The following is a 20,869-nucleotide window of genomic DNA, read 5'->3' as shown; positions in this document are numbered from 1 at the left end:
GGTGCAGGTCCCAGAGGTGGGACCCACATCTGTTAGGTGTTTATGGCATAGTCAGTTTAGATGAGAATTAGGCAGAGGTGTAACTTCTATATTCTTGGCCCCAATGTAAAATTTTCAACAGGGCCCTAGGTGCCAAATATAATACTGGTTTCCAGGGCTGGCCCTACAATGGGTCCCGCTGAACAGGGCGCCCCAAGAAAGGGCTGGACTGGCCTACCTGGATACCTGGAATATTCCTGGTAGGCCGTCCGCCTTCAGGGCTGGCGGTGGGGCCCTGTGGCAGCTAAGGGGCCTGTGGCCTCAGAGCGAGTGCCGCTTGCAGAGCCATGGCCTCTGTACTATTACACTTCACAGGCTGGTTTATGTCTAAAGCCTGTGGGACTGTGGGAGCATGCTGATGACGTCACATGTCCAACGCAGAGGGCATAAGCCATAAGGAAATGAGTTCATTGCGCCCTCTGTGTCGGACCTGTGACATCATCAGGGTGCTCCTGCAGACCCATAGGCCTCCTGCATAGACCAGCTTGTGGTGTGTGAAGGCATCAGAGAAGAAAGAAGAGGACAATGGAGGAACGCATCCTAGGTGAGTAAAGGTTGTTTTTTTTATATATATTTTTTATTTATTTTTTATACATTTTTTATTCATTAACTGCACACTAAAGGGGGGGGGGGTTGAGTGAGGCTTGTTACCTCTGTGAGGACACAGGTGGGCCTGTTAACTATAAGGGTTTACAGAGGTGTATTGCTGTGGAGCTCTCAAAGGGGTATTCCAGGAATTTTTTTTATTTGACTATACTACAGGAGTTGTAAAGTTAGTGTAGTTCATAATATAGTGTCTGTACCTGTCTGTGACAGTTTTCTCACAATTCTTCTGCGATTTATACTCCAATATTTATTTTTATCAGCATACAAAATTACTGTTTTTTCTCAGCTTGCAATGTGGCTGAGGCCTGACTCACTAGTCAGCTGATGACAGGGAGCCTGTCTGCTTCAATGGGTGGAGCGATCGCTTGGTGGGAGAGAGATCAATCTGCAACTAATGCAACAGCTGTAGGCACCCTGATTGAAAACCACAGGTCTTTTGTTTCAATGGGTGTGGTGGCTGATGTGTGGGAGGGAGGAAAATGGAATTATGGGATTTGTAGTCAAAAATAGAAAAGTCAAACAGGAAATACACAAAAAGTTCACAAAAAGCTAGGCACAGTGTTATGGTAATCTCATGACATAGCCATTTAGCCCCAAGACAAGTGCAGATCCTTCCTAAGCATGCCCATTCCTGCCTGACAGGTACGTATAAAAATCACCTTATGGTGGATAACCCCTTTAAATATGCAGTATAACTTTATGCACCATTACAAAAAAGGACATACTGGAAATAGAACATTATTTAGAACATTATTTGTGAGGCATGTAGCATATTATTTGTCCTCCTGGGATATTACTTTTTTAGGAGGGGGGGGGGCAGCATTTCACTCTTGGACACAGGCAGCACAATGTCTTTGGTCAGCACTGCTGGTCTCTTATGGGGCAGATGTGCTGCTTGGCCACCTTAGGCACCAGGGCCCCGCTGCGACTGCTACTTCTGCACCCCCCATAGCTACATCCCTGAATTTAGGGTATATTCACACCTACAGGATCTGCTGCATAATTGATGCTGTAGATATCAATGTAAACAATTGTAAAATGAGTGAACACAGCATAACATCTGCAGCAGATCCTGTAAGTGTGAATACAACCTTAAATGGGCACTCTCATTAAAACTATTTTTTCCTATTGCACTCCTTATGGTAAATAAAAAATCTTTCTAATGTACTTTAAGAAAAAATAAAGTTTTCTATGCTCTATTTGTGTTTAAAAACGCTGCCACTAGGTGTCTCCCTACTGTTCCATAGCACATTTCCCCCCATCTCTTGCACAGACTTTGGATTCCTGCTGGCCTGGCAGAAGTCCAAAATCAGGAAATGCTGAGGGGATGTGTGCAGCCTTATCCAATTAGAGCTCATCTCACACATTGAACTGCTCTGGGCTGTGTGTAGCAGAGTGAGGTAGGAAGTTCTCCCCTGTATGGCTTCAGATGATGTCACGCCTGCTGGGGAACGCTCCTTCCCAGTCTGTGAAACTGACTGAGACTGAGCAGAAAATACAGAGCAATATCAAGATAGAAAACTAACAAATAATAAAAAATAAAGGCGGGAGGTGGTTTATCATGATGGGGGCAGTGAACTAGGAGGATCATAAAATTTAACAAGATCACGACTCTTTAAAGTTGTTCACACAATGACCTTATTCTTCTTATAACAATGGAGTCTTTTGATGTGGCAATGAGGCCTTTGGGCCCCCTCAGCCCCAGGACCCATGTTCTATACAGTTGGGTGTCAGCGTACCCGGTATTCCAGTGCTTATCTTCACTAGACACTTATAGGATAGGGGATACATTATTTAATTGCTGGAATACCCCTTTAGTCTCAAGGTAAATGGACAGTTTCCCATGGACATGTGCCGTCCTATAGTACTCCATGTACATTGTACTCTATAGTACTCCAGAGGAAAAGTTGCTGAGTTGCCCATAACAACCAATCAGATCGCTGCTTTCAATTTTGCAAAGGCCTCTGAAAAATGAAAGAGGCGATCTGATTGGTTGCTATGGGCAACTCAGCAACTTTTTCTCTGCACAGGTTTTGATAAATCTCCCCATATGCCACTCCAGATTAGTGTTTCCCAACCAGAGGGCCCCCAGCTGCTGCAAAACTACAAATCCCAGCATGCCCAGACAGCCAATGGCATGTTTTGCAGGAGCTGTAAAGCCATAGGTTGGGGCAGTGATTCCTAACCAAGGTGCCTCCCAATGATGCAAAACTACAACTACCAGCATGCCCAGACAGCCAAAGGCAGGGGTCAAGTCCTGGAAGAAAAAGTGTGGGAACTGCAGTGGAAAAAGTTCCTATGCGTTCCTGCAGGACTTGAGCCCTGGTTTTGCCACAGCTGGAGGCACCCTGATTGGGAAACACTGGCTTAGGGTGCACATACTTATTCAAGCCGTCAGTACAATGCCACTGTTAGAATAAACATGCACTTCTTCTACCAGTCATTTTGGGTCATTTTATATATTCATTTACTGAAGAAAACCCTTATGTAGCTGCAGAAGCCGATAGAGGACACAGTAGACACTCACATCCGCCACACGGGCAGCCGCCTCCCTGAGGTGACAGCAATGCCTGCCGGGAAATGTAGTCTTCCACCCGGCGTTCTCTTCACGTATCACGTGCCTCGACGTCCTGTTTACCCCCCAGCGTGCTTTGCGGCAGCGTGAGAATCATGGCGGCCTGGTGAGAACGGAGCGATAACGTAAGAAGTGACTGGATTACCGGAGTAAAGAGGTGAGAGCCCGGAACCTGCGGCGGAGTCCTCTCTATAGGGCGGGAGGTTGTGGCATCGGGCACTGGTATAGATTTCGGGCTTATGAAAAGACGTAGGCTCGGTATACAGTGGTCCCGCTATACATTGGCATGCGCAAAAAATGTATACATTATATTATGACGTTTTTTCCTGTCCTATGGTTTTCTAGTGGTTGTGAAACTACGACTCCCATCATGCCCTGAAATACAATAGCAGAGTTTCCCAACCCGTGGCTCTCCAGCTGTTGTGAAACTACAACTCCCAGCATGCCTTGGCAGCCGAAGGCTTGTGTTCAACCTATGACTTTCCCAACAGTTGCAGGACTACAACTCCCCTGATATCCTAATAGCAGTGTTCACCCAACCCATGGCTTTCCAGTGGTTTAAAACCACAACTCCCATTATGCCCTGACAGACTAATGCAGCGTTCCCCAACATGTGACCTTGCTGAGGGTACAAAACTACAACTCTCATCATGCATTGGCAGCCGGAGGCCAGTGTTCCTTAAAGGGATTTTTTTTATCAACTGGTGCCAGAAAGTTAAACAGATTTGTAAATAACTTCTATTAAAAAATCTTAATCCTTCCTGTACTTATTAGCTGCTAAATACTACAGAGGAAGTTGTTTTCTTTTTGGAACACAGAGCTTTCTGCTGACATCACGAGCACAGTGCTCTCTGCTGACATCTCTGTCCATTTTAGGAACTGTCCAGAGTAGGGGAAAATCCCCATAGCAAACATATGCTGTTCTGGACAGTTCCTAAAATGGACAGAGATGTCAGCAGAGAGCACTGTGGTCATGATGTCAGCAGAGAGCTCTGTATTCCAAAAAGAAAAGAATTTCCTCTGTAGTATTCAGCAGCTAATAAGTACTGGAAGGATTAAGATTTTTTTAATAGTAGTAATTTACAAATCTGTTTAACTTTCTGGCTCCAGTTGATTTAAAAATTTTTTTTCCACGGGAGTACCCCTTTAACCTATAGCACTAACACTCCCATCAGTAGCAAGGCTAAAACTTCCATCATGTCACGACCTCCTTAGTCTGTAAAGTAGTGTTTCTCAAACAGTGTGCTTCCAGTTGTTGCAAAACTACAACTCCCAGCATGCCCGGACAGCCGTTGGCTGTCCGGGCATGCTGGGAGTTGTAGTTTTGCGACAGCTGGAGGCACACTGGTTGGGAAACACTGCTGTAAAGGCATGATGGAAGTTGTAGTTTTGCAAACTCCTGAAGAGCCATAGACACGAAAAAAAAATATATAGCTAATTTTAATCACGCGGTGATGTTCTCCAACCTGTGAGATATATATATATATATATATATATTATATATATAAATTATTTTTTTTTTTCTGTTACACAGGCCATAAGTCTACTTAATAATGAAGATGAGAATGTATACAACCCTAAGGCTCGGTTCCCACTGCAGAATCTCCCGGGAGAAAATTTCCACCCAGAGATTCCGAGTGCGGCCTGAATCAGTCGGCGCTAGGACCGCGTGGACACTGCAGTCTCCAATAGACTGCAATGTGTTCCGCGAGTATTTCCGCCTGAAGAAAGAGCAACTCCATTCTTCAGGCAGAAATTTCCAAGCGGATTTTCCGTTGACAAATTCCGCTTCGCAAATTCGGCAGTGTGAGTTTGTGAACAGAAAACCATTCACTACACTATACATTTTAGCAAGCGGAATTTCTGCCGGCAATTTCAAAGCGAAATTGCTGTCGGAAATTCCGTAGTCTGAACCTAGCCTTACAGGTGCAGAAAGGATGCTGTTCTGGCAGTGGGGACTGAAGGCTACTTTCTGGGTATGCACCTGAACATGGTGTGAACGTAGCCTTAGGCCCCGTGCGCACTACAGAATTTCCAAGTGGAGCAATTCCGCTCGGTAATTTTCATGCGGCAACTTCCTATTGTCTTTAATGGGATTCTGCTGCACTCTGGAAATTCAAATTCCTGACATGCTCATTATTTCAGCAGAAAATCGTGCGGACGGCACTGTCATGGGGAACTGCGCCCCCGCGCTGTCATATAGCTGATTCATTCATCGATGCCTAATACACGTAAAAGGGAAGATTGATCAAAACCTGTGTAGAGAAGTTGACTTATGGCAACCAATCAGGTCGCTTCTTTCATTTTTGAAAAGGACCGCTTTAAAAATGGAAGCAGCGATCTGATTGGTTGCTATGGGCAACTGGTCAACTTCTCCTCTACACAGGTTTTGATAGCTCTCCCCAGAATGTCTATTCTGTAGTGTGCACATACTCTTACAATGGCAGATCCCTTGTGGTCCAGTATTGTGCTGACCTATGCCATGTAGGTAATCTTGCCAAACCTGCCGGCTCAACAAATTCTGGAAACTGAAAACTATGGATCGCTTCTTTTTAGGGCTGGGCGGTATATCGGTTCATACCGAATATCGACATTTTTGTGCTGCACGATATGAATTTTAACCCATACCGCAATACCGGTTGGGCCCCTCCCCCTAGGGAATGAATGAATGAGCCCAGCGCTGCGCTGTCCCCACATCGGGAACTAATCACAAGACATCCGCGAGCGCTGTTCTGCCCCCCAATTAATTATCAGCCCAGCGCTGTCCCCATCAGGGTAAATACTGATATGTCACCCGCATGCGCTGCCCTCCTCATCCTCATGTTTGTTGCGGCCGCCGGCGCTGACACTCTATACCAGTGGTCTTCAACCTGCCACCCTCCAGATGTTGCAAAACTACAACTCTCAGCATGCCCGGACAGCCGTTGGCTGTCCGGGCATGCTGGGAGTTATAGTTTTGCAACATCTGGAGGTCGGCAGGTTGAAGACCACTGCTTTATACTGTGTGGTATCCCTATGCCCGGGCTGCAAAAAATAAACAAAATAAACTTTAACTCACCTCCCGTTGGTCCGGTACCGGCTTCATCTGCTTCCTAGGGAATGGAACGTCAGACAGCCGTCAGCCTATCACCGGCCCCAGCGATGTTCCGCCTCGGCCGCTGATAGGCTGAGCCCACTGTCATGTAAGAAGCCGCCCAGAGCTTCTTACATGACAGTGGGCTCAGCCTATCAGCAGCCGATGCGGAACATCGCTGCGGCCGGTGATAGGCTGACGGCTGTCCGACGTTCCCGTCCCCAGCGTAAGGCCGACGTCGGAACATGCGTGAGTTTATTTTGTCTACCTTGTGTCTGCGGTGGCAGCAACAAACAGCACGAGGAGGGCAGCGGGTGACATGTGAGTATTTACCCTGATGGGGGCAGCGCTGGGCTGATAATTAATTTTTGTGGGGGGGGGGGGCAGAATAGCGCAGCGCCGGGCTAATAATTAATTTGGGGGGGAGGAAATAGCGTTATATACCGTGGAACCGCCGAAAGTTACAAAAATACCGTGATACACACATTTGGTCATACCGCCCAGCCCTACTTCTTTTGGATAATTCCTTCCATCTAAATGCAAGGAACTCCTCTTCCTAGCCTTGTGTAAAGACCCAGCTATAGTCACCTTTATAAGAGCCCAAGGTGCTGCAGGAGAACTGCTCCTCCAAACAGTCTGTGCTAAATCCAAATGGAAAGGAAATTTCACTATAAAAAGACCAGGATAATGTGTCTTGGCGGTTACTGATGACACCGTTTTGTCCCAAAGGTATGTGTTAGGCCTCGTTTACATTACAGTCAGACTCCGCTATTCGGATTTCCGTACGCAATCTGGCCAGAAGGATGTTTTTTCTTCTCTGCTAAATTCCTGTAAAATTTCTGGATCACCGAAGGACCCTATGCAAGTGAATGCAGTCCGTTGGGACAAGGTAGTAGTCATTTGCATCTGACCCATTTTAGGGTCCGATCGGCTAATTAAAAAAAAATGACCCCTTAAAGGAGAACTCCAGAGTATAAAAATTGTCCCCCATACTTCCGGCAGTAAAAAAAATAAAGATGTACATACCTTCCTCCGGGGCCTCCGGTAACCGCCTCCGCCACGATCCTCTTCCTGGTTGCCGGTGGTCGGTCATACTGCGCTCAGCCAATCACCGGCCGCAGTGAAGTCCCGACTCGGCCGGCGATAGGCTGAGCGGCAGTGTGACGTTTTCGGCCACGGCAGCAGGTGCCGGTGTAGTGAAGAATTTTGTGTCCTGAAGCGTTTTCACACTGCCGATCAGCCTATCGCCGGTCGAGTCGGAATTCGCTGCGGATGGTGATTGGCTGAGCGCAGTATGATTCATCCGACCACCGGCAACCAGGAAGTGGATCGCGGTGGAGACCGGGGGGAGCGGAGGAAGGTATGTACGTCTTTATTTTTTTTTACTGCCGGCAGTATGGGGGACAATTTTTATATTCTGGAGTTCTCCTTTAATGGGTCAGATGCGAATGGCAGTGTGTAACCGTTTCAGAGCCAAAGCTGTCGTTCAAATCATATACCTCTGCTGTGATCTCAGAGGGTTGTTAGCCCAAAACTGCAATACCTTAAGCTGCACCTTTCTAAATAAAGATTTGAAATTTAACACTATTGTTTTGAAAGTGGTTTCTGTCTATCAATGGGAAAGCACATATCCTTGTCATAGTAAAATCTCCTTTCCTGTTCAGTAGGATGAGGTAGATAAGTAGCTGCGCTGCCAGCATGTTTTTTTGACCCAGTGTGCCAACAGCTGTCGCAAAACAACAACTTTCAGCATGTCCGGACTGCAAAAGTCCAACATCCAGTAATCCTAAACATGGGGAGGAAATGAGTGGTGTAGGTGCATGTCTTTTTACCCCTTTAATTCAAGTGGTAGAAACTGTGTACCTGCACCAAATGTAATACATGATGAATATCTCACTGATCACATTTCTTCCTTTTTGTATGGTGCCCCTCTGCAACTTATTGTGTGACTTTTTAACCCGTGCGGCAAAATGTGGGACTTCTCAATAATGCTGTCAACAGCCAGTTTATTTAAGCCATGTCAGGGCTGGTGTAGATTTGAGCCTCAGCGCAGTTGCACCAAGAGATGTCACACATAATAAATACCTGACCACTGCATGATATCAACTGAAATCACAACTTGGTATGTTATTTTAGAAAAACCTTCTAAATGAAGCAAAAATCACTGCGCCAAAGAACAGCATATATTCTAATTCCTACATGAAATCGAAATAAAGAGAAACTGGGAAATGTATTGCAGTCCATAGATGTAATGATTCTGGCCACTAAATGCATCTGTTTAGTGGCCAGAATAGGCCAAAATATTTATTTTGTCCATGAAGTTAGCAACTAAAAAGCAGCGTAACTATTAGCTGCTTAGCAACCAGACATGAAGTAGGGCGCCTGATCGCAACAAATCCTAATAATTCACTTGTTGCTTTTAGATGGCCGGGGAATTGACTGACAAACGTGACCGTGATGGGTCTCCATCTAAGGACCGCAAGAGGTCCAGATCTCGGTCTGCAGAGAGAGATCGAGATAGGAAATCTTCTCCATCGAAGGACCGAAAGAGACATCGTTCTAGGGAAAGACGGCGATCTCGCAGCCGTTCCCGTTCTCGTTCTAAATCTCTTGATAGGTATGTCCAACATGTACATGCTTTTATGTTTTACTTTATATCTATAAACAGTATATTTTATTGAAATAACTGGAGTTTATCAAATTATTCTTATTTTTTTTTATTTTTATTTTTTTAAAGGGGTTATTCCCATCTACATGATAGGGGATAAAGCCCCTTGGGCGCTATAACCAATTATGTTGTTGTCTGGGGATGAGCCCTCATGGGCTTCTATGGCTAATGGACTGATCATACGGTCTTGGTGCTGAGGAATTGGATGCTTTTGCTTTTGTTTATATACCCTTTCTGTCTCGCCATAGCTGCCTTTTGTTAGCCTGGTATCAGTGCTTTGTTTTGCTGACTGATGCGTCTACCCCTCCATGCTGTTGTTTGTGTATTTCTATATTTTGATTTGTATTTTGAAAAACTCTTTAATAAAAATTAGGGGATAAATAGCTAATAGGTTGCCCCCCCCCCCCCACCACTGATCGTGAGAAGGAAGGTTAAATGCCCCCCCCTAATTGAACAGAGTGGCGCTTTGTCAAGGTACATATGTTTATAGCTTGACAAAGTGCCTTGTGGTGTGAAACCTATCGCTCCAGCCTCTGTCCACATCCTTCACTGCCTCTTTTTTTACACAGAGAAATGAAAATAAAGGACTGTTTTTATACGACAAGAGTGCCACTATGTCACTACTTTACATAAATGACTTATTATGATTCTGAGCACCACCATAATCTTTTGCTCCGGATCCCTAATCCATCTTCAGGATCGTTTGTACAAGAAAGCACCTTTGAACCAGGGAACTACAGTGCCAGCAAAAACTTTCTCTTTTCTGAATACTCACTTGTAAATGTAATTATAGACTGTAAAAATTTGAATTGTGCAATATTGTTCCACATGTGTAAGTCTAATGTGAATTTTTTATTTAATTATTTTAAAGGGATAGAAGGCAAAAAGATAGAAAGAAAGATGGAGGTAGAGAGAAGGATTCCCATCGTCGTGACAAAGACAAGAAAAGATCAAGGTAAAAAATCAGATTGCTGACTTAAATGAGTTTGAAAACATTTGTGTATTGTAGCACTGGAGCCTTTAAAGGAGTAGTCTAGTGAAAAATATCTTCAGTCCATTGTGCCCGGGCTGCAAAAACAAACAAAAAAAAAACTTTAACTCTCGTTTCCCCCCCCCCCCCCCCCCCCCCTGTAGCGCCGCTACATATGTTCGGTCATCCGGTCTTCTTCCTTGTGCACGGATCATCGCACTGCGGTCAGCGTATAGCGGCTGCAGTGATGTCCCGCCTCGGCTGGTGATAAGTTGAGCGCAGTGTGGTGATCGGTGCACATGGAAGAAGGAAGACGACCAGACCGGAGGACCAAACAGCTGTAGCGGCGCTATGGGGGAACGCAGGAAGGTGACTTAAAGTTTGTTTTCCTTTTATTTTGCAGCCCGGTCACAACGGACTGAAGATTCTTTTCACTAGACTACTCCTTTTAAGGCTCAGGAAAATTCTGGTCTGCGAGCTAGATAGTTTTTAGTTGTGTTTTTTTTATCTTTTTTTTTTTATTTTTTTTTAAACTATTTGTAGAAGTCCATCACCCAGTCGAACTAAAGAGCAAAAGCTGAAAAAAGAAAGAGACATTAAAAAGGAGTCTGAGGATGATGCACAAGAGAAGAAAGCCAAGGTGTGTGTACTAACCTTCAGACATATTCACACATTCCAGACCTATACATTTTTTGCAGCAGTTATGGATAAATGCTGTGCTTTACGATAGAAAATCACTGCAGTTCTCTGAAGCCTGTCCTAGAATTCGCAAAAGCTCTCAAATTTTGTGGACGTTTGTGCGCCATTTATGTTGTGGCTTTCTACTTTTACACTAATACTGGAATTCTCTTTTTTTTGTGTCACAGGCGCAACCCTTGTCTTTGGAAGAGCTGTTGGCTAAGAAGAAAATGGAAGAAGAGGCTGAATCTAAGGTAGGTAACTTTTTCACAGCTGGCTGTATTCTATACATCCAAAATGCTGCTGTAAACTATAGTCAGTGCCTTTAAGGGCAACCAAGCTGGATCCTCCTGTGTATGCTAACAATTCAACTGCCACACATTCATTTTTATTTCCTAACATTAAAGAAAGGGGATTGCTCAAGTAGTTCACTGATATAATGCTGATCTTTATTACCATTTTCTTAATTTTTTTTTACTCCAGTGGAATTTTTCTTATTTTTACTCTGTGCCCGGGCTGCAAAAAGTAAATAACAAACTTTAACTCACCTTCCGCTGGTTTGCTGATTTAATTTTTTTGTTATCTAGGCCTGGTCTTTTTTCGCATCCTGGGGCCCGCAGTGATGTCCAGCCTCGGCTGGTGATACGCTAAGCTCACTGGGGGAGATTTATAAAAACCTGTCCAGAGGAAAAGTTGCTGAGTTGCCCATAGCAACCAATCATTTCTCGGTCACTCTTCATTGAGGGACACCTTACTGATGGTATATGCTCTTGCCTTTAGGAGGCGCTGACACTAGGGAAAATAAGTCGGCTCCTCCCTGGCATATACCTGCCCACTGGAAGTGAGGTAACCAGTTTTAGCTAGTGTCAGTAGGAGGCAAGACACAGGTATGGGAACTCCCCAGACCTGGTCTTTTTTATTATTTTCTAGGTCAGTATGTCTACTTAGGTTCTTTTTTTCTTTATTTTTCTAGGTTGGGCGACAGGAGCATGGTGGTAACTGATCTCCCACATGCGAGAAAGGGACACGGTGCATAAGAGTATGGGCGCAATAAACCTCTTACTACTCTTAGTTGCGGCCAGGCGTGTAGTCCTGGCCGCATTCTTTATTAGAATGATTGGAGACCTAGAGCTGCAGGCAGCGGGTCTCCGGTCCCAAGCGGCCCACCGTGTTCCTTAGTGCGGGCACACCAGCCCGCTTACTGCTCTTAGCTGCGGCCAGGCTCAGTGTCCTGGCTGCTTTCCCTTATCTGCTGCGGAGACCCTCTGCAGCTGTCCCCCCTGTAAGTTTTCTTGGGACAGCGGCTCTCTGGTCCCACGCGGCCGTGCGCTTCAGGGGAGGAACCAGCCGCTTCATTCTCCCTGCCCATCCCTGTATCTTTAACGACCGCCGATTGTGTGGCCGGCGCCCGTTTCATGCGGCCGGGTGACGGAGGAGGCGGAGGAGGCGGCAACATCCTGCTAGAAGTCACTCAGCTGTTAAAAAAAATAAATAAAAAGTCACTCGACTGTTTGGTGCCCTCTTGTGGCCATAAATTGTATTGCACCCTTGACTTTTCATTGCTTCTTGTGAGCTCCCCCTTGTGGCAACTGTTCTGTTCGCTATTACAGCCTTGGTCTGTCACATCTGTTCTTACCAGTTTAATATCTGCAGTGTCCCTTTTCTAAGGACCATATTGGGGGTCGCCTTATTTCCTTTAGTCACCCTGTACGGGGACCTGCTATGGCCTAATTACATAGCAGTAATTACATATAGCATATCTATTTTCTGCAGGGTTCTCACTCGGTCAAGGAGAGTATGCGCACCGACATGCTGGATTATTGCAAGGGATTCACTATCACTTAGAAACTATCGGGGATATATTCACCAACTGTTCTCCCCCACCACTAAGTACCATGCCATGCCGTCGTGCCCGCGGCCGACTTCCACCCCAGCCCTAATGAGACAATACACTGGTCGGGTGCCCCATCCTGGCGGACGCTGAGGTCGCTCTGTCAGGTTCACCGATCATCCATCAAGGGGGTGTTCTTGGCATCTCATAAAATGACTCCTCCGCCACAGCATGCAGCATCTGCGGCTAGTGCTCCAGATCCTTACGTCTAGTGCGAGGTCTTCGTGGAAATGACCTGTGTAGGCATGGATTGCACCTGATATCATTATGCCAGACTGTAGTCTCACCCGTCAGGCACTCCGGTACCCCACTGCTAGGCAAGGTGTCTACCGGAGTGACCCGTTGTCTACTATGGACCCATTCCAGTAAGTCAGACAGTGGTCTGTGTGGTTTCCTCCGGAACCTGTCACTCCTCTCATGGCTAATGTGTCTGCAGCTGGAGTTCCGGTACCCCACTGCTGTGCGAGGTGTACAAAGAAGTGTCCCAGCGTGTCCTATGGTCTTTATACTGGGTAACGTGGGATAAAATCCTCGGCTACACAGCCTCCCCCGATCTCCCAGGGTGGCGGTGATACTATCCATGGCTCCTAAGCCTCCCCTCCCTCCCACAGGCGACAGAGGGGCACAGTGATCGCCTATCTTACTGTCCCCTTCTAGCCAGCGCCTGAAGGTGTACTTATTCAGCCAGACTGTCTGCATGGTCGCCGCCGCCATCTGTCTCCCATCTCTGGGCTGCGGCCGTCATGGTCAGGCTTCCTGTACCTCACTGCTGGTGTAAAGAATCTGAATGAGGGTCCCTGCAGGTCTTTGGGGCTGAAGCCAGTCAGCCAGACTTTTGTCTGCTGGTTCTCCTGTACCGCCAAGTCACACGTTAGTTCGGCCACACTCCTGTACCTCACCCTCTGTGGGAAGGTTGAAGGTGTGACCATGAGTGTTCAGGAATCCTATACCAGACAGCCAGACGGTTGTCTGCATGGTTTACTACTATGTTGTGTCAACTACCATACACTTCCCACACTGTGGATGGAAGTTACGGTAACTCACTATCAAGGCGTAGTTCCAAGTGAGTCTCCCCATGTTGCTCCATGGGCCCTATTAAATGCACCTTATACTGGCTCGCAGTGTTCCCTCCTTTACCAGGTTCTTCTCTACGTGCCGGCCGCTCTCTTGGCTGAAGGCTGGTAACCCACTTTCTGGGTGGGGTTCTGAATACGGGACCCAGTGTTTCCACGGTCCCTATGCCAGATAGCCAGACTGGGTCTGCATGGTTTTCTGATCCGCTAGGTCACCTTCCCCATTCTTGTCTTTCCTGCGGCCGCAGTCCGGTGACTCATTTTCCACGTGAAGTTCCAACAGAGTGTCTCGTGGGTTCATTGGAGGGGGGGGGAGGAGGTCCAGCCAACAGCATATGGCAGTTATGTGTGAGAGGAGCTATGATTGGATGAGGCTGGACACCCCACCCCCCCCAGCACTCCAGGCGGCATTCGGTTCCGACTTTGGACCAAAGTCTGTGTATGAGTTGGGGGAAAATGTGCTCTTGAGCTTTTTTTAAGCACAAATAAAACATAGAAAACTTCATTTAAAAAAAAAATATTTTTCATTTACCATAAGGAGTGCAATAGCAAAAATTAGTTTTAATGAGAGTGACCCTTTAAGTCTGCAACCGCAGTCCTCGTGTGTGGCACCATTAGGAGATGGGGTGTGGGTGTTTCCGGGAGGCTCCATGGACTTTCACAGCAACAGCAGCACTCTGTTCCCCTTTCCGGGGGTTCAACGTTTTTCTGCGACACCGTTGGGTGCTGAGCGGTCTTCCATACTGCCGGACTTTTGGTTGTCTGCGTTTTATTACGCGTCTGCAGCTTGGGTACCTCACTATTCTCGTGCGGTAACCGTGTCTGTGTCCGTATGTATGTTGGGCCACTCTGCATGTGTAGAGTCCACCTTACCTTCTTTTCAGTGAGGTGTGCTTCGGCCCGCCTGTGATCTTGTTTCCACAGGTCTGAGGTGGTTGAGCACCTCTGTTCTGGTATGGGGCCTGATGGGGCGACTCGGTCGGTTCAGCCCCCCACTTTCCCTCCAGGTATCTGTCCTGGGTTCCTGTGCAGGGTGGTTCAGTCACTGGCTCTGTTGCCTTAGACAACGACCAGGATGGCTTCATTGCCGCCCATCTGGTCCAGGTTTTCATCACGTTGGGGTGTTCCTCTCAACGCTTTGGTTGCTGTGTGCTTCTTTAACTTGCATTCTCAGTAACGTCTTTGTACCTTTTGCCCAGCACCAGTGTCCAGAATTAGCAACGTGGCCGGTTAGCTCTGTTGGTTAGAGCGTGGTGCAAATAACGCCAAGGTTGCGGATTCGATCCCCGTAAACTGATCTCTCTAGGGACACAACTTGGCCTCTCCATACATGATATATTGTTGCAGGATTCCTGGCAGCTACGTCCACCCAGTACTTTGTCCCTTGCCTTCGGGTGGCATTTCTCCGCTCCTATAGCGCCTGGTGCACTTTCACTATCCCCCTTCCACAGGGGGTACTGGGAGCTTGGCTGGTCAGTGCTTGAGTTTCATCGCGACCACCCCTTGTTTTCCCTTCCTCTATATAGGTGGGGTACCTGGCTGGGCCCCTGTTGTTTTTTTCCTGAGAGCACTCAGCAGGGCTGCACCTTTTTGCAGCCTGGCTCTCTTCCTGTTTCTTGGTTATCTACTGCTGCTCATGCAGACTTGCACTCTCCTCTGTTGGAGGAGTTTATGCAATCATCTATGGCTCGGCGTCAGCCGGTCTGGCACCGTCTGTGTTTGGGCCCTGCCTTTGCTCTCCTCCTCCCTAGGTCCTATCTCTCTGGAGGAGTGTGTTCTTCTTCCCTTTGTCAGTGTCAGTTGCACTACACTGACTCTAGGGTCTTCTGGAGTAACCTTCCCTTTTGTTTCCCTCTCTGTTCCCGTCCTGACGGGACGTTGCTTCAGTCCGCTCAAACCGCTGGGGTCCATGTCCGGTTAGTCTCCTTGTCTTGGACACTATCCTAGTGTGCTGTGGCATGCCTTCTTTTCTAGGTAGGCCCTTCTGGTTCTTTGGGCCTTAGTGATGGTTGAGGTCCTGGGCAGGTTAGCTCTGCTGCCCAGACTTCTCCGTGATCCCATTTGTGGGGCTGTCTTTCTGTACAGCACTTCTTGTCTCGACATAGAAGTTTGTCGGAGCGTTCCGCAGACTTAGGGTTTCCTTCCCATACAATTCCCATGCCTGTCACCTGGGGGTTCCGGGATGTCCCTTTTCAGGCCGTTCTGCTCCCTTTTTGGCCGTTATTCCTCCTGTCTCCCCCTTCAGGGTCCATGTTTTCCCGAGGTGGTGGGTGGTTCCGGTCATCCGGATCATGCTACTCAAGCTTATTTCGCCTCCCAGGTGTTTGTGGCAAGCCCCTGGGACGGGTTTTGGGGCTGCAGCTGTTCAGGTCATCGATTTTGGACACCAGGCCCCTCTCTAGAGCTGATCTCCATCTTTCTTCTTTTTTTCCAGTGGTTTTCTGGTCTCCACCTCTTGTGTTCGCCTTCTGTTCGGTGTACGCTGCTCTCCCTGGCGTTTTTTCTGCCTTGTTCTCTTGAATATGGTGAATCCATTTTTGTTTCTCAGCTGGGCTAGCCCTCTGTCTGGTTCTTTGTTCCTTGTAGTTGATTTCTTACCTCCTCCCGGGATGGTTCTGGCCCATCTGGCTTCCTAGCCCCCCTTTTCTCCTCTCTATATGGATCGTAGGTTTAGAGTCTCTACATAGGATGGTCTCTTCCTTTTGGCATCCTAGTACATTTCCATGCACGGGGGTTTCTTTCGGGAGCTCAGTTTGTGGGCCTCGGTTGTCTCTGCCCGGGATCTCTTCCGTGGGCCTTACGGTTGAGTGGGTTTGGTCTCTGATCTGTTTCCCTTTCTCTGGTGGTTGTTTTTCCCACCCTTGGAGAGTGCTTTGGTACATCCCATCAGTATAGGTGTCCCCCAATGAAGAGCGACCAAGAAAAGGAGATTTTTTGTACTCAAAGTAAAATCTCTTTCTTGTAGCCTTTATTAGGGGGACACCGAACCCACCCATTTCTTAATTTAATTTTTTTATTTTTTGTCCGGATCCTTTTTATTTATTTTTTTAAATCCGGGATTCTTTCTATGGTCTTTTCAGACAGGTTTTTCGTTGGCTAATCCTACTGCTTTGTGACAAAACTGGTTCTCACTTCCAGTGGGCGGGTACCGTATATCCTGCCAGGGAGGAGCCGACTTTTTTTCCTAGTGTCAGCGCCTCCTAGTGGAAAGAGCATATACCCATCAGTATCTGTGTCCCCCAATGAAGGCTACAAGAAAGAGATTTTACGGTGAGTACAAAAAAAATCTCCTTTTTTGAAAAGGCCTCTGAGAAATGAAAGAAACAATTTGATTGGTTGCTCTGGGCAACTTTCCTGGACAGGTTTTGATAAATCTCCCCCACTGTCTTGTAAGGGGCCCAGGCTTGTTACATGACACTGTGCTCAGCATATCACCGGCCAAGGCTGGACATCACTGCGGGCCCCAGGATGCGAAATAAGACCGGGCCCAGAAGACAAAAGAATATCAGCGCATTGGGGAGCAGCAGAAGGCGAGTTAAAGGTTATTTTACTTTTTGCAGCCTGGGCACAGAGGAAAAATTAAAAAATCCTTTACAGTCTTTTTAACATTCATTTTTGTAAGTTTTTTTTATTTTCTTTAGTAATCAGTGTTTGTCTTATTTTACTGTGGTCTAGCCAAAATTCCTTTCCAAAGCGGAGCGGGAAGCAGAAGCTATAAAACGCAGGCATTTGGAAGTGGAAGAACGACAGAAGCTAATGGAAGAGGAAAGGAAAAAAAGAAAGCAGTTTCAGGATCTTGGAAGGCGGATGATGGGTAATACAGTTTATCACTTACATTTTTTTTATTTCCTGATTAAAAACAGATTCTAAAAAAAATTTTTTTTTTCTTATCCGTTTCTAATTTGTGCAATACTTTTGTGCATTTCCATGGCTGCTGCTTTAATTCCTGAACTTTTAACAGCATTTAGAGAGAGGCATTACATCAGTAGACGGGACATTTCCAATTCAGATGAATTGTGCCACTGTGCATTCTGTGACCTTTCCAAAGTTCATTCTAAAGGAAGAGGGATGCTGTGCTGTGAATGGTGGTGGATCCAGTGTTTTCTATCATACTACTGTCACCTTTCACTGTAATCCTATCTGCTCTGAAGGGAAAAGCATTACTAGGAAATTATCTGTACTCAACAGGAAGTGTCAGCTTAGTTTTAAGTTTAGTGGCCAAGATAAAAAAAGAGATTTAAACAGTAGGTTATTTTCTGATCGCACAGGATCAGGTAAGTATGGTTGTCTTCAGTGTTACCTGCACTACCTGTCTGTACAGAATGGTTAGAGCTTGTCTGCTTTCAATTTTCAGAGGATCCTCAGGAACGGGAGAGACGAGAGCGGAGAGAGAGAATGGAGCGGGAAAATAATGGCAATGAAGAAGATGAGGGAAGATTGAAAGTCAGAGAAGAAAAGGATAAGACCAAAGAACTCCAGGCAATAAAGGTACCATCATTTACATACTGTATGCTTGTTGGTACTGGAATCATTACACTACTGCACTTGGACAACTGCTAAATGTGGCTTTTGCATGAGGCTTAACTTGCTTGAAGATAAATGTATTAGAAATGATTGTGAAGAAAGAACAATGTCCAGTGCGAAAGCTCCAACGCAGGTGCGATCTTTTATTGAAAACAGCAGACTCGCATGGATAAGCAGTGACACATTTCGATCATCTCAGCGATCTTAATTGTACTAATACACAACCAGTGTTCCTTGGGTTGCTTTTATAGTGGTGAGATCCGCCCTCACAAGTGAATCAAACCCGTGTATGTACAGGTGATACGGGGGTACATACAGGGGAGAGCTGGACTTAGATTTCACTGCATTAGAAATTATTGGGATGTTTGTCTTTCTTGTAAAGCTTGTGTTTTGTTGGAAAAAGATACTCAGAAGTGTTTGGAGTGTAATGGGGAAACATGCTATACGGCAACTTTTTGAGGGGTTTAATTTTTATGCTGTCCACTTTGCAATAAAACCAACATATGGTATCTTTACTCTTCAGGTCATTACTATTACAGCGGTTCCCTATTTGTATGTTTTACTACTTTTAAACAAACGAAAAAACTAACTTTTATTTTTAACAGAGCTGTGTGAAGGCTCATCTTTTACACTGTGATCTGTAGTTTAAATCATTAAGCTTTTGTCATGGAATGTAACCAAAAATAAACAATTTTTTTAATTTTTTTTTAATCTACATCGCTGACTGCAGAATTAGAAATGTTATAATTTTAATAGTTTGGGCAATTCTGCAGGTGACAGTACCAAATGTGTGTGTTTTTTTTGTCTTTTTGCTTTTTAGTCCCCCTAGGGGACTTTTATAAGCAATCATTGGATCAATGAAATGCATGCTCTATTAGATTTCTCTTCTATTAGACTGTATCTGTAGAGCAGGCATCAAAGTCTAGCAGAAGAGGTGCCGATCAGTCCAGCAGGGATGCAGCACAGAACTATTTAAATGCCGCCATTGTAATTGATTGTGACATTTAAACTGTTACATGACCAGCATCTGAGTAATCTTCGATTAGGATGTCTTCTCAATGGTACAGAATTTAAAAAAGAAAATGTACAGTTACTACAGGGTTTTGCAAATTTTGTTGCAGATTTCACTCTCTTCCCCCCCCCTCCCCCCATTGAAAATCTGCAACAAATCTGTAGTGTATCAGCAAAATACATTGATATTCTGTAGATTTCATATGCATTCTGTGTGGATTTGTTCTCCCCCCCCCCGCCCCCGCATATCGATGAGATTTCTTAAAAGCTCATCCACATTGTCACTCTTCCCAAAGCTGCTTTATTTTTTCTTTCTCTCTACTTTAGCTCTGCCTCTTAAGAGAGGCTGCTGTGTTTAAAGAGTAGCTGTCACCAAATAAAACTTTTAATATAGTGTTCCTTCTGTAATTAGCAGACACTTTCCCATTCACTTGCTTTTAAAATTATCAACATAAATATGTTTAACATGTAATAGAAAAAACGGCCACTAGGTGGCTCTGTTCTGATCCCTGCCACAATTAATACAGTGAGTTTGGTCTCCTCCCGGCCTGGCAGGAGACCAAACTCAGGAAGTGTTTCTCTGAACTGCAGCTTTCAGTGAGGCTCTGTGCAGCTGTCGATCAAGCTGCAAAGAGCCTCGTTGAAAGATAGACAGACTGAAAGCTGCTGCACTGAGCTTGAGGTCTTCTATTCATCAGAGCACTGCAACAATGGGAGGGCGGAAGTGGTCCCCCAGCAGGCTTCAGTTTTGTCATGCCTGCTGGGAAACACCCACTTTCTTTTGCTGGGAGATAGCACTATGTGAGCAAGAATAAAGGTATGTTACAGAGCTTTTTAAAACTCTGAAAAAAATGTTTATGGTTGGGAGGGGAGTAGTTAGGGAACATAGCCTGAGTTAGTTTAGAAAATTTTATTTGGCGACAGGTACTTTTTAAATGTTTCAGAATAAATGTATTAGGTCAGACTCTTCTGATAATTTGGACAATGTTTTCATTATATTCCTGATTCATCTACCTTTTCGTTCAGGAACGTTACCTCGGTGGTATAAAAAAGAGGAGACGCACTCGACATTTGAATGACAGAAAGTTTGTGTTTGAATGGGATGCGTCAGAGGACACCTCAATTGACTACAACCCTATGTAAGTGAAGGCCACCAGTGCTAAAAGTTTTATTAAATAAAAAAATTGTGTGTGTGTGTGTGTATATATATAACACTTATTGAAATAAACTTTTGTCTGTAAACTTTTTTCCAGATATAAAGAACGTCATCATGTTCAGCTTCTTGGTCGGGGATTTATTGCAGGTATAGATCTTAAACAACAGAAGCGTGAACAGTCCCGCTTTTATGGTGATCTTATGGAAAAGAGAAGGACCTTAGAGGAGAAGGAGCAAGAAGAGTAAGTAGCATTGTCTGATCTTTAATCATATTTTGCAGTACAGTATTTGTAATTAAAGTTACAGACGTTCTGTATTGCCTAACATTCTGCTTTTGGGGTATTGCGTGTAAGTCAATGGCTCATTTACTAGGCGTAGTAACATCCCTGTGTTGGAAGTATTCTAGTTCTGCTTCTTGTAAATTTAGTAGACCTCTAAACCAGTTTAAGGCTAGAATTCCACTGAGGTTTTTGCACTGCGTTTTTTTAGGCTTAAAAACGTCAGAACAACTGCCCTGTTTTTTTCTCAGTTCTAACATCTGGACGCGGCGTTTTTTTGCGGAAAAAACACCTTGCGGGAAAATTGGCGTTTTTTACGGCGTTTTTG

At 45.5% G+C, this 20,869-nt stretch overlaps 1 protein-coding gene across 2 annotated transcripts in view; it reads left to right on the top strand.

The window, feature by feature from the left end:
* Positions 1-3,238: 3,238 nt before the first annotated feature.
* DDX23 (DEAD-box helicase 23) overlaps positions 3,239-20,869 on the top strand; it is a 30,941-nt gene continuing 13,310 nt past the window's right edge. For both annotated transcript variants that reach the window (XR_008889619.1, XM_056562251.1), the window contains exons 1-9: positions 3,239-3,377; positions 8,717-8,910; positions 9,833-9,916; positions 10,475-10,571; positions 10,798-10,863; positions 17,249-17,387; positions 17,928-18,061; positions 20,135-20,247; positions 20,362-20,505. Coding sequence is in view for 1 of the 2 variants with exons in the window: in XM_056562251.1 (XP_056418226.1) it covers positions 8,717-8,910; positions 9,833-9,916; positions 10,475-10,571; positions 10,798-10,863; positions 17,249-17,387; positions 17,928-18,061; positions 20,135-20,247; positions 20,362-20,505 (971 nt within the window). In the remaining variant the exon portion in view is untranslated. The remainder of the gene's footprint in view (positions 3,378-8,716; positions 8,911-9,832; positions 9,917-10,474; positions 10,572-10,797; positions 10,864-17,248; positions 17,388-17,927; positions 18,062-20,134; positions 20,248-20,361; positions 20,506-20,869) is intronic.

Source organism: Hyla sarda, chromosome 2, assembly GCF_029499605.1.
Source record: "Hyla sarda isolate aHylSar1 chromosome 2, aHylSar1.hap1, whole genome shotgun sequence".
NCBI classification, from domain to species: Eukaryota; Metazoa; Chordata; class Amphibia; order Anura; family Hylidae; genus Hyla; species Hyla sarda.
The sequence above is the reverse complement of the archived record's forward strand: the minus strand, read 5'-3'. Positions and strand labels throughout refer to the sequence as shown.